Source organism: Tenrec ecaudatus, chromosome 2, assembly GCF_050624435.1.
Source record: "Tenrec ecaudatus isolate mTenEca1 chromosome 2, mTenEca1.hap1, whole genome shotgun sequence".
Classification (NCBI taxonomy): domain Eukaryota; kingdom Metazoa; phylum Chordata; class Mammalia; order Afrosoricida; family Tenrecidae; genus Tenrec; species Tenrec ecaudatus.
Genome location: NC_134531.1, coordinates 198375893 through 198390235, shown reverse-complemented (window position 1 = coordinate 198390235; position 14343 = coordinate 198375893). Strand labels below are relative to the sequence as shown.

At 38.9% G+C, this 14343-nt stretch overlaps 1 protein-coding gene across 1 annotated transcript; it reads right to left on the bottom strand.

Annotated features, from left to right (window-relative positions):
- Positions 1–11695: 11695 nt before the first annotated feature.
- LOC142440332 (olfactory receptor 2T29-like) lies at positions 11696–12658 on the bottom strand. Its single transcript, XM_075542798.1, has one exon. The coding sequence runs from the start codon at positions 12656–12658 to the stop codon at positions 11696–11698; it is 963 nt and encodes a 320-aa protein (XP_075398913.1).
- Between the last annotated feature and the right edge of the window lie 1685 nt (positions 12659–14343).

The window sequence follows — 14343 nt, the reverse complement described above, 5'->3', positions numbered from 1 at the left end:
ACAACACTGCCTAATCCTGTACCATCCTCACAATTATACCCATACTTGAGCCAATTGATGCAGCCACTGCGTTAACCTAACACCTTGAGGGATATTTTTTGTTTTTCACTGCCCCTCTGCTTTATCAAGTAGGATGTCCTTTTCCAGGGACTGATCTCTCATGACAACATGTATAAAGAATGTAAGATAAATTCTTGTCATCTGTGATAGTTACATTTTTGTGTGCAAACACTGTACCTGTGAGAAGATATAGATGGAGTTTAGCCTGTCAATAGGTTCAGCAATTATGTTATTATTATTGTTATATTTGTCAAGAAATATATGTGGAAGGCATTCATTTTTAATAATAATTTTTAAAATTCAGCAAGAGTATCAACTCCCATTATTAGGCAATTTTTAAACAAAACATATCCATCATGTGGAATAGAACACAATTTCCACGCCCTAAACTAAAAGATACCCAAGATGAGGTTAATAAGTAAATCAAAATATAATGCAAGTCAGGATGTTCAGTCTAGAAAAGAACTTTGAATTTTACAACTCTCTATTTCCATAGGAATGCGGTAAAAATATACACACACGCACATGTGTGCGTATACACATAAAATGTTATGACCTCAGTGTCAGAAGTAGAAAACATGTGCTCACACATTAATAATAAAGTAAAAGCAAACATGTGGTCGGTGTTATAGTTAAGAATTGTCGAACTGGTTTCCATTCATAGTGACCCCATGTGTAACAGAAACACTGTTTGACTCTATGCCATCTCCACAATTCTTGTTGTGTGTGGCTATTGTTGCAGCCACTGTGTCAATCCATCTTGACAAGGATCTTCCTCTTCTTTACTGACCCTCTCATTTATCCAGTAAGATGTCCTTCAAGAGACACTGTGGTCTCCTTAGAGCACATTCACACTACATGAAAGGGAGTCATGTCAGGCTTGCTTCTAAGGAGTATTCTGGCTGTTTCCTCCAAGACAGGTTTGTTTGTCCTTCTGATAGTCGTTAGTACTTCCAGTGTTCCTTTCCAGCATCATAGATGTGCAACGCTTCTCTGTCCTTATATATTCATTGTCCAGTTTTCACATGTTTATGAAGAGAATGGAAATACAGTAGCTTAGGTCCAGCTCACCTTACTTCTCAAAGTGAGATATTTGCCCTTTAACATTTTGCATAGGTCTTGTGCAGCAGATTTACCTGATGCAATCTTTGCATCTTTTGGTTTTGTGGCTGCCACTTTCATGAACATTAATTGTGAACCCAAGTCAAGCATTTGACAACTTCAGTCTTCATTCCACTCATAATGACCTTCTCTACTGGTTTAATTTTAAAGAAGTTTTATTTTATTTGAACTGAGTTGTAATTCATACTAAATGTTAGAGTCTTTTATTTTCATCCTTAAGTCCTCTTCCTTGTCAGGGAACAAAATTGAGTCATTGGCATATCACAGGTTATTAATGAGCCTGAAACACCACCATTCCAGATTTTAAACTAGTCAGTATCTCATGGTTCATTTGGATGACAAATTCTTAGTCTATGTACAGGTTCCACTAGAGCACAATTAAGTGTTCAAGAATTCCAAATCTTCATAATCTTATTCATAGTTTGTTATGATCCACACAACTTTAAGAAGAGTCAGTAAAACACAGGTAACAAGCATTGTTCTGGTATTTCTCCGTATTTAACCAAGATCCACCTGATGTTAGCAGCAAATTCCCTCATTCCACATCTGCTTTAGAATCTGCCTTACATTTCAGAAAGCTATATGACCATGTATTGTTAAAAACAGTTTTGAATTATCCTCAGAAAAAATATTACTTATATATGATATTAGTGTTATTTTGGAAATTTGCACATTCTGTGAATGACCTTTCTTGGGAATGAACACAAATATGGATCAGTAAGCTAGGAATTCTCCTGTCTTCCAAATTTCTATTCATAAATTAATGAGGGTTTCTAATATTGCATTAATTTGTTGAAACATTTTATGGGTATTTTAATGACAGTGCTTCTGTGTTAAAAAGTTTTCAAATATATGAATTTTCATAATGAATTTTGTCTAGAGGGTGTCTTTTCACTATCAAATTGACAAAAATGTTTGAAATATCTGAAGTGTTTTTGTGTAACTGAACACCACCTAGGGAGCTTGAAATTCTATAACTTCACTATGTAGCAATTATAATCCCCTTTTAATATTGAATGCTTAAGTTTATTAAATTGATAAATTATAACTTATGCTGAAATAAATATTATTATATTAAAATCTGACTATTATAAGCCTTTAAATTTAGTAAGCTAGAAAATATATGCCAAGTATATATGATATCAGTGATTGATATCTACACTATATCAAAATAACATCAGCAAAGCAATAGAAAATTATGAGGAAATCTCTTTTAGACATGTTCAACATTGTTTTGGTTATTTGCCTTTTAGTTGATTGATTCATGGTGACCACACACACACAACAAAACCAAGATACTGTTTAAATGTACAACCTATTCATAGCTATTATTATGCTCTGGTACTTGAAAATCTACTGCTTTGAACTTCTGACCTTGTTGTTAAAGAGACAAACTCTAAACCATTATGCCAACAGGGCTCCTACCATCCAACAAGGGGGCTAATATTCTACAAATATTCTGTTGTGATCCACATAGTTTTCATTGGCTAATTTCTGAAATAGATTGCCAAACCTTTCTTCCTAGTCTGTCTTAGTCTGGTAGCTCTGCTGAAACCTGTTCACCATATGTAACCCTGATATTCGAAATACAAATTACATAGCTTTCAGGATCATATTATCTACAAAGAGTCTTTCATTAAGAAAGTAGACTTTCATTAGAGTAATGAATGAATGATTCACAATGTTGGTAATAAAACGAAAACAGGAAGAGGAAAGGAACAGAGACAAGAATTCACTTGACATGTGTGAGAAACTGCAAGATCTGTGATTGCGGTAGTTACATATGTGGTGTCAACTTGAGACTATTAAGAGTCTATCAATCAGGGTGCACCTTGATGACCTCCTTTGGAGGTTCTATGAAGATACAGGCCAGACACATACTCCCTGAGAGACATACCTGTTGAGAAGTCACATTGGCTACACTGATGGAACCAGAGCCCTGGAACTGCAGGAGTCGCATGGAGACCTACACCAGTGCTAAGATGTTTCTACCACCACTAGATTCACAAGACTTTCCATCCATTGGCCTGTGTTCTTCCTGTGTTTGGTGTCATCGCATGTACTGCATGAGTCTGAAGAGGAATTTATAGACTGGTTTTGGACAGAAGGGCTAATATTGGACTTATGGATTTAATCTGGACTGGGCTGGGATGTTTTCTTAATATACAATTGCTCTTCTGTATGAAACTCTTTCTTATCTATTCATGAGTGTCTATGGATTTGTTTCTTTAGTCAGTCTGGACAAACAGTGATCCTGCAGTATGGTGAGAAAGTTGGAGGGCTGAACTAATGAGAGATGTAGAAAATATGAAAAACTAGGGACAATCAAAGATTTTTTTAGAGAGTGAGTGTATGTTTAGAAAAAGAAATAAAATCACATCCAATTGCTGGTTTCTTAGGGGCACTGTCTCTGTCTTCCGAGAGATCTTAATGCAGTTTGCCAAGCATGCTCACTCAGTCGTGTGTCCTGATTGCCATCAGTATGCCTTCTCCCAGCAACAGCAGTCACTTTTGGTAAAGTGGAGCGGCAGGAAAAATAAGAGGAAGGCCCTAAAAGTGATGGATTTCCACAGTAGCTGCAACAACGGGCTCAGGCATAGGAACCATTGTGAAAATGGAGCAGGAGCAAGTAGTGTTGGGTTCTGTTGTTCATAGGATTCCTATGGATCAGAAACCTCTTGATGGCCACTAACAGTAGCAAGAAACTGTTGAATTGTATCATATGTAAATTCTATGTCAATAAAACTTGTCAAATTTAAAAGAGAAAAAATTTGCAAGATAATATACAGAATAATAATATCTATTTATGTAAAACCAAAACCTAGACAGGGAAAAAATTGCAACCTGATAAGACTCACCCGTCCAGAGCTCCTGCTGCCAGACCAGAAAATTGGGAGGTAAGGTGAAGGAAATGAGGAGGTGGAGTCCTGAAATTAGAACTAGGGTACTAGGGTCTCTCCTGAATCCCTTTTTTGCGTGTGATTTCCACCCACAAAACAAACCAATAAGGCTTTAAAGTGCTCTAGCTTTGGTGAGCCCTCGGGCACCAGCTGCACCCTTGCTGGGAGCAGCGATTTCTCCAGGCAGATTCCATAAAGGGGACAGAATCCCAGACACAGGAGAACCCCTCACAGCTCACAGCCGGGAGGAGTGGTGGTGGCCGGTAGCTATAATTTAGAGTAGAAGGAAAAGCAGATCTTTACCTCAAGTAGATCGCTATGTGGAAGAAAATAGGTGGAAAGTCGGGAGTCCAGGGAGTGAATTTAGTTCCAATTGGCCGAGAAGAAACAACCCCCCTGATAAGCTAGATCTCCCCATCTGGGGGTAAGCTTGACAGCCCCAAAATCAGAGCACAGCACAAGCATAGTAAAAAAAGGGCGAAATATATATTATTGGTTTAAAACTCAAAACTCTAGTCTGGTTGCTCAGCTCCTTAACATAAATTAGCATAAGAAGAAACCTAACTAAGGAATGCTACAACTCAGCATTTGCTGTAGCAAATGTCAGCTTCAAACAGCATGGAGCTGCAGCCTAGAGCGTGTAGGAGACAATTTAATTTGATTTGATTCTAGCTGGCCAGGGGGATAAGAAAAAATACAAATAAAATCTTCTGATCTAGTAGGGCACCAGCAGACTAGATAGGACAATAAGCCCAGCTTTTTCTCAGTAATTCTACACATACGTGGGCCCTGCCTGTCCTGGGGCCCTACAAGGGCCTGTGGGAACACCCCAGGCCCCATCCCTGCTGCAGTGCTACATACAGCACAAGGCAGGTATACACGTGAACTCCAGCACTCAACTGACACCTGGCCACGGGTGCAATCTTGCCTTTGAAGTAAACCCACACAGCATCTGTGGAACCCTACATAAAATAGGTACACCACCCTGCTACCTTGAGGAAGAGTTGAAACTGCTCCAACCTCACAGACAGGTGATCAAGTCTGTTATCACCTTACCTACTATTCCAGTTATTCTCACTTTATTCACAGGCCCTTCTATCTTTCCAACTGCAGTCAGTCTTAATGAGCTCGGGTTCGTGTTGGTTTTTTTCCTCTCTTTCTAGTTTTCTCTCTTTTATTTCTTTTTCCCTCTTTCTTCTCTTCTCTCCCACTCTCTCCTGTGATATGTGTCACAACACTCCATTTATGGCAAATCAACCAAAATAGCAGGAGGAAATCCAGCCTACCCCCAGGGGAGTGCTGTACACCACACAAGGCAGCTGGGACAAAAATCTACATAGTGTTGCACTGCTGAGGAAACCTCCATTGGGCCTCTAAGGAAATCTCATGAAGTAGGGCAAATCTGCCCAGCATCACTGCATTAAAAGGTCCCTGCATTAAAAGGGCACACCAACCAGCCATTGTGGGGTAGGCTCCTCTAAAACAACACCTATACAGCAACCAGTTCTAACAGCTTTAATATAAAAGCAGGAGAAACAGAAGACAATGCAGGAAAAAGTCATTAAACTAACAATGGGCACAGAAGAAGCAGACATTGACTTGCCACAAAAAGAAATTTTCAAAATGCAGCTTGAAGTTATAAAGGATATGAGGGAAGCAATGCATAAAAAAGATGAAATGATAGAGGAGATGAAGGCAATGCACCAAAGGGAAAGGAATGAATTAACAAATTCCAGTAACAAACAGACAGACCTTGCCAATGCGCTTGAGGAGGCAGAGAATCGCATCAGTGACCTAAAGGATAACCAAGCAGACCTCAGAAGACGGGAAAAACAGTCAAATGAGACAATCAAATTAGCTGAAGAAAACTTGAGAGCAATGTCTGATGCTACGAAAAGAAACAATATTAGAATAATTGGACTACCAGAACAAGACAGAACAAACAAGGTAACAGCAAAAACAGCAAGGGAATTCTTAGGTGAAAACTTCCCCAGCTTAATAAATGAAAAACAGGCAACTATTCAAGAGGCTGAAAAAAACACCAGTCAGACTGAGTCCCCAAAAAGAAGTTGCCAAGACACATAATTGTCAAATTATCAAACTATGAAGAAAAGGAGAGGATCATAAAAGCAGTTAGGGAAAAGCTAACAGTCACATATAAAGGTACCCTAATAAGAGGATATTCAGATCCATCAGCGTAAACGATGAAGAAGAGGAGGGACTGGAGTAACATATTCCAAAAATTGAAGCAAACCCAAGAATACTTTACTAAGCCAAATTATCTATTAATATAGATGGAGAAGTAAGAGTCTTCCCAGACAAGGACAACCTCAAAGAATACATAAAGATCCTATAAAAGATCCTTGCTCACCCAGTATGGGCAGAAGATCAACACTCATTGTGGGAAAATAAGAGAACATCACATAGAACAACCCCACCCATAGAGCGACAAAGAGGAAACAGCCCCCAGGTTAGCATCAGCTCAATAGTGGAAAGAAGGCAATCATTAACCACACACACCACACAAACGGATAAGATAGGTAGATAGTAAAATATCCAACACAAAAGGTACAAGAAGACATCACAGAGTCCACAGATGGCTATAATAACACTGGAAATCAATGACCTGAACTCAGACATTAAAAGGCAGGGGCTAACAGTCTGACTCAGGAAACATAATCCATCGATCTGCTGCCTCCAGGAGACTCATCTCAAGCTTGCAGACAAAAACATTTTGAGAATTAAAGGCTGGAGAAAAATAAACCAAGCAAATGGTAATGCAAAAAAAGCAGGGGGAGCAAACTTAATATTTGACCAAATTGACCTCAATACAGGCCATAACAAGAGACAAGGAAGGACACCATGTAATGCTCAAGGGAGCAATAGACCAAGAACCAGTGAGCATAATAAATATATATGCACCTAACCAGAGACTTACGAAATACATAAATCAAACACTCCAAAAAATGAAAAAAGAGATCATAAACTCAATAATTATAGTTGGTGACTTTAATACACCACTCTCTGAAAAAGACAGATCATTGGGAAAGAAACTCAACAAAGAGGCTACCGATCTAAATAGGAAAATTGAACAAATTGATTTGATAGATATTTTCAGAGTTTTCCACCTACATGCAATAAATTCACATTCTTTTCAAGTTCACATGGCACATATTCAAAAATAGACCACATGCTGGGACACAAGTCTAACTTGTGTAAAAGCAAGCACGTAGAGGTTATGCAGACATCTCTCTCCAATCATTGTGCCATAAAACTGGAAATTACCAGTAGGATGGTAAAGAAACAAGGGCAAAAATTGGAGGATGAAAAATTTCCTATTGCAAAGAAGTGGGTCAGCCAGATCAGAGATGAAATCAGGAAGTTTCTGGAAAAGAATGAGACCAAAAGTACCATGTATCCAAACCTGTGAGATACAGCAAATGCATTTATCCGAGGAAGGCTGATCGCAATAAATTCACACATTAAAAAATAAGAGACTCGTGGATGATATGCTGACACAAAATTTACACCAATTAGAGCAGAGTCAACAGAACAACCCTGCTATAGCAAGAGGATAGATAAAATAAAACTTAGAGCCAATATACAGGAGAGGGAAAACAAGAAAACCATGGATAAAATTAATGCCACTAAAAATAGGTTCTTTGAAAGAATTAATAGAATTGATGGACCTCTGCCAAACCAAACCAAAGAAAGGAAGGAGCAAAGACATTTGCAAGGATGAGGGATGAAACAGGGGACATTGCAACGTACCCTAATGAAATCAAAAGGATAGTTACACAGTACCATGAAGGTCTATACTCTAAAGAATTCAACAATTTGGAAGACAAGGATAAATATTTGGAAGCACAATCCCTCCCTAGACTATCCCAGATGGATATCAACAACCTCAACAGACTCATAGCAAAGGAAGAAATAGACAAGGTATTCAAGGGATTACCAACAAAAAAATTCCCTGGGTCAGAGGGCTTCACAGAATTCTACCAAGCATTCAGGGAAGAATTGACAGAAATCCTATACAAACTCTTCCAGAACATAGAAAAAGATGGAAAACTCCTAATGCTTTCTATGAAACTAGTATACCTCTGATACCTAAAGCAGGAAAAGATTCCACAAAAATTGAGAACAATAGACATATATCCCTTATGAATATTGATGCAAAAATCCTTAACAAAATACTGGCCAACAGAATACAAAAGAATATTTAAAAAATAATTCGCCATGACCAAGTCGGCTTCATACCATGGATACAGGGGTGCGTCAACATACGACAGACCATCAGCATTATTCACCACATTGGCAGGAAAAATTATAAGAACAAATTGATAATACCGAAAGATGCGGAAACAGCATTTGACAACATCCAACATACATTCCTGTTTAAGACACTTAAGAAGATAGGAATAGAAGGAAAATTCCTCAATATTATACAAGCCATATATGAAAAACCAATAGCTAACGTGGTAGTTAACGGAGAAAAGATGAAAATAATTCACTGAAAAAGGGGACCAGACAAGGATTTCCCCTGGTCCCCACTCCTATTTAACTTCGTACTGGAGGTCCTAGCTAACAACATAAGACAGAAGAAAGATATTAAAGTTATTCAGCTGGGGGGAAGGAAGAGGAGAAATTATCATTATTCACAGACAATATGATCTATATATAGAAGATCCCTTAAACTTCACAAGTGGAGTGTTGGAAGCAATAGAGAAATATGGCAGAATAGCAGGATACAAAATCAACAAACAGAAGTCTATTGTACTGCTCTACACATCAGACAAGGTCACAGAAGAGATGATTAAAAAGGTAGTACCCTTTACAATAGCCAAGCACAGATTGAAATACCTAGGAATATTCTTGACTAAAAAAATGAAAGATTTATATGAGGAAAATTATAAAACACTACTTTAATAAATCAAGAGTGACCTCAACAAATGGAAGAATATCCTATGCTCATGGATTGGCAGACTAAATATAGTAAAGATGTCAGTTCTGGCCAAGGCACTATATAAATTCAAGGCTATCGATACAAATACCACCATCTTCTTCAAAAAATTTGGAAAAACAGATTACCAACTTCATATGGAGAGGGAAGAAGCCCAGAACTAGCAGGGAACTCATCAAGAATAAGGACGAAGTGAAAGGGCTTGCTCTACCTGATTTTAGCATGTACTGTGTGGCCACAGTAGTCAAAAAAGTGTGGTACTGGGGTAATGACAGATATTCAGACCAATGGAAAAGAGCTGAAGACCCAGAAATAAAAACATCCGGATATAGGCAACTGATCTTTGATAAAGGCCCAATAATATTAAATGGGAAACATGTCATCTTGAATAAATGGTGCTGGAAAAAACAGATCTCTACCTGCAGAAAAGTAAAGCAAGACCCTTACCTCACTCCATGCACAAAAATAAACTCAAGGTGTATCACAGACCTTGAGATAAAACCCCAAATAATTACGGCCATTAATGAGGGAATTGGGACAAACCTGAGAATTTTGACACAGGGAATACATAAGCTATCAGGAACAGGGAAGGATACAAATACAGAGGAGTCACAAATAGACATGTGGGATATCCTGATGATAAGACACCTGTGTACATCGAAAGAATTCACCAAGAGAGTAACAAGAGTGTCCACCAACTGGGAAAACATCTTTAGCAATGACACATCAGAAAAAGGCCTTATTACTAAAATCGACAATACTTTGCAAGCTTATAATAAGAGAAAAACTGACGGCCACTGAGGAGGTGAGCAAAGGACGTTAACAGATGTTTCACAGCATCTGAAATCTGAATGGCCAATAAACATATGAGAATATGTTCCCCATCATTACCCATAAGAGACATGCAAATCAAAACAACTATGAGATATCACCCAACATCCTCAAAGATAGCTCAATTCAAAAAATCAGAAAGCAACAAGTGTTGGAGGGGCTGTAGTGAGATAGGAACTCTCATCCACTGCTGGTGGACCTGTAGGTATGTACAGCTACTATGGAAATCGATTTGGCGATTTCTCAAACAGATGGAAATTTTGCTACCATAGGACCCAGCAATCACCCTACTGGGCATATACCCTGAAGAGGCAAGAAACAAACCACCGCCAGACATCTGTGCTCCAATGTTCATTGCGGCAGAGTTCACAATCTCAAGGAGTTGGAAACAACCCAAATTGCCATCAACAGACGAATGGATTAAAAAACTGTGGTACATACATACAATGGAGTACTATGCATTGTTAAAAAGCAGTGATGAACACATGAAGCATTTTGCCACGTGGCAAGGAATGGAGGAAATTATGCTAAGTGAAGTAAGCCAAGCACAAAAGGACAAGTATAACATGACTCCGCTGAGGTAAGTATATATATATACACACACACACATATATATATATGAAAGAGCAGAAAAGTAAATGCAAAAGGGGCACAGGGGAAAAGCTACTGTATACAAACACTCCAAGAGTGAGGTCCAGGTATTATGGCAGGGACCAGATCAAATCCAGGGGTACATAAAGTAGCCAAATAGAAAGTGGGTGGAGGGAGGAAAGGAGAAAGAAAAAAAAAAGATGTGTGATGGGGAATAGGGCACTGACCCGCCCAAGAGGAGGTTATTGTTTGTGTCTCCACAGGGAAAGAGGGACCAGAGTTAAAGCCAGTGGCAGACAAATGCAGTGTGCCAGCAAGGAGTAGGGGGCCAGTGCAGAGGCCAGAGAACTCAGCCCCATACCACCTATGTGGGCAACTGCAACTCCCCCCAGAAGAATTTACTTGAGAGGACAGCACTGAAGCTGCAGCTAGGGGAGAGGGGCATGTTTGATGAGAGCCAATGGGAGCAAATGAAGGGGGAGGAAGAGAGAGTGGAGCAGGAGGATGAATAATGGAAAAGTGGGTGAGGGACGATGGAGGCCAGAGTAAAATATGGAAAAAATAATCTATAATTTATCAAGGGTTTGTGAGGGAGGGTGGGCAGGAGAAGGAGTGGGGAGAAATGGGTAGCTGATATCAGGGGCTCAAGTAGGAAGAGGGTGTTTGAAAATGATGGCGGCCCCAACAAAAATGTGCAGTTGTAGTCCATATTTTCAGAAATGATTATATGCTCCATAAGAGAGTCATTTTCAAGTGGACACATTTTCTAAAGTACTTTGTGATGCTACCATGGGAGAATAAAAATGCCAGAAAGAGTGGTGGGACTGAAGGACTAATATTTAACTCTTTATTTGGAATTAATTTCAAGTTCACAGAAAAGCAATATGAAAAAAGTATGAATAATATACTATCCATGTAAATCTTATCTAAATTCAACTTTTGTTAATAAATTTGTTCTTTTGTTAAACAATTTCCCTCTACTCACTTCTTATTTGCAAGTTCATTAAAATTTACTTCTAAATATTTCGATTACACGTATCCTAAGAATGATCGCTTCCAGGATAATATTGTAAAACACAAGCAACTACCTTTTTTAAAAGAAGATGATATGAGACAGTGTAATATAGTTTGACAGTGAAACATCACAAATAATGTTGACATATAATCTTGAAATTCTAAAATTCTTCTATATAGGTATAAGGACAAAGACACTTAGTGCCAACATCTACTAGTTTATAGCTTCTTGAATAACAGGTCCCACATGCAACATTTTCTTCAACGCCCCTGTGACATCTTTATTCCTAAGACTATAGATTAAAGGGTTTAGTACAGGAGTGAGGATGGTGTAAAAGAAAGACACCACCATGTCCTTCTCTGGTGTGTGGTAGGAGCTAGGGATCATGTAGGTGTAGATTGCAGCCCCATAGAATAGGGTGACCACAGTCATATGGGAGGAACAGGTGAAGAAGGCCTTCTTCCGGCCCTCTGCAGACTTCATCCTGTGGATGGTGATGAGGATGAAAGAATAAGAGCTTGAAATGACTGTCACAGGGATCAGGAGCATGAGCACACAACACAGATACATCAGTGTCTCAATGAGTGAAGTGTCAGAGCAGGAGAGCTTCATTATGGCAGGGACCTCACAGAAGAAGTGCTGGATCTCCCTGGATCTGCAAAAGGGAAAGGTCATGGTGATGGGAGTGATCAAGAAGCCATCCACTGAGCCCAGGAACCAGCAACCAGCTGCCAGGAGAAGACATACCCTGCGATTCATAAGAACTGGATAGCGGAGGGGATGGCAGATAGCCATGTATCTATCATAGGCCATGGCCGCTAGAAGAAAAAATTCTGATCCTACTAATGTCAAGTATAGAAACATCTGTATCCCACATTCAGCAATCGAGATCTTTTTGACACCTATGACCTGGTCTATAAGCATCTTCGGCACAGTGACAGAAATGTACATCATGTCCATGAGGGACAACTGACTTATGAAAAAGTACATAGGCGTTTGGAGGTGGGCATTGGAGTGTATCAAGAAGATCAGGAGGGCATTTCCAGACAAGGCCATTAGGAAAATCACAAAAATGACCACAGAGAGCAGAACAGGGTGATTAGATTGAATGAAGAGCCCCAACAAGATGAAATTGGATCCTCCAGTGTAGCTGGCCAGCCATGTGGTGTTGTCCATGAGCTTTACCTGTGACAATAAAGAAAGATTTGACATTACACAGCTCTCAGTGAGGATGTGGTCCCCTGAAGTGTGTGTTTAGGGTTGTGTGGATTTATGTGTGCATCTTCTTGCTTACAAAAGAGTCTTGCTCCAATTGTAGAATGCCTGTGTTGATTTAGGGGTTATAAATTACTTGAAATTCACAAATTTCCAAGAAAACATTAGTGAATTCACAACTGTGACTTAAGAGGGAAAGGAATCCAATATGGTCTAATAGTCAGAATCTCTGTTAATCCCTCACTCAAGAAAAACAAGGAAAACAGTGAGTAACTTTCAGTAGTCAGGATTGACAAAAAGAATCTTTTGAAAGACCACTGTGGGTTGAAAGAATTGGTAACTATACTCAAGTCACCACAATTGAAGGCAATGAAATGTATGGATGAAAATGTCCTCTCTCATTATGTAGTGGAAGCTTGAAATATCATTGTCCTAGGGAACACAAAGAGGCCAAAAAATGAAAAAAATTATGAAGGAAATCACATGAAAAAGCACTGACTTCTTTATATTATTTTGTTATGGAAGTAGTAATTAAATTAAGATCCCTGCTTTTGGTCTCAACTGGAATTATAGAATCATCATGGCAAGTGTCAGCCCCTCAGAGAACTCAAGGGGCACAGGATGAGTGACACATCCAGCAACCAGACTCTGGCTTTGGGTCCAGCATCTCCTGTATCTTCTTGTAAGTTACCAAACCCTTCACTCTTTAGTCCATCTCAAAACCAAAACCAAACTCACTGCCATCAAATAAATGTCGGCTGATGGTGACCCTATCCTCAGAGTAGAACTGCCTCTGGGAGTTTCTGAGGCTCTGACTGTTGACAGGAGGAGAAAGCTCTGTATTTCCCCCTCTGAGCAGCAGGTGGTTTCAGACTGCCAACTCAGTGGATCACAGCACAGTGCATAACCATTGTGCCACCAAGGCTCCAAGTGAAAAATGGCTTCACCCTAAGGTGAGCTTATATTACTTTAAATAATAGCAATACTTAGAACACTACCTGGTTTTTGTGAACAGACAAAGTTTCAATGCAGAGCGCACTGTGATATCGGCATACTTTTGCGCAGCATCTCTGCATTAACTCTCATTATTTGGGGGAAATATATCTGAGAAACATTCCTTCAATTTTCTGATTTCCACAACATAGTCATATTTTAAAATTTTTGAATCTGATAATTTGTGTTGTCCAGGTAAGTTGCTTATTTATCTTATTTTATACATCTGAAAAAGCAGAGTTTAAAGACTTCTATCTCATTAGCAGCAACTATATGATTCCCTAAGGTGAAAGTGATTTTCATTATTTCATCGTTTGCTATCATTTTTGCTGAATCTCAGGGAAAAGCGAAGAACTAGCATTTAGAGTGTCCGTGTCATTTTACCAGACCAGACTCTAGTTTTTTGCACAAATATCATCAGATTTATGGCTCTATACAACAATTCTTTCATGGAAACTAAATGCAGAGCAGAAAAAATGGGAACAGCCTTAGATGCCTTTGATTCCAATCACAACTTCCTTCCTCTTTTTGCTTCTTATAATCTGTCTCTGTGTTAGAATCTTAAAATAAATCAAAGATAAGTTAAAGAGAATCAAACAAAATTTGACTAACCTCAAGGAGGTCAAAATCTGTGACGTGGAGAAAATACATAA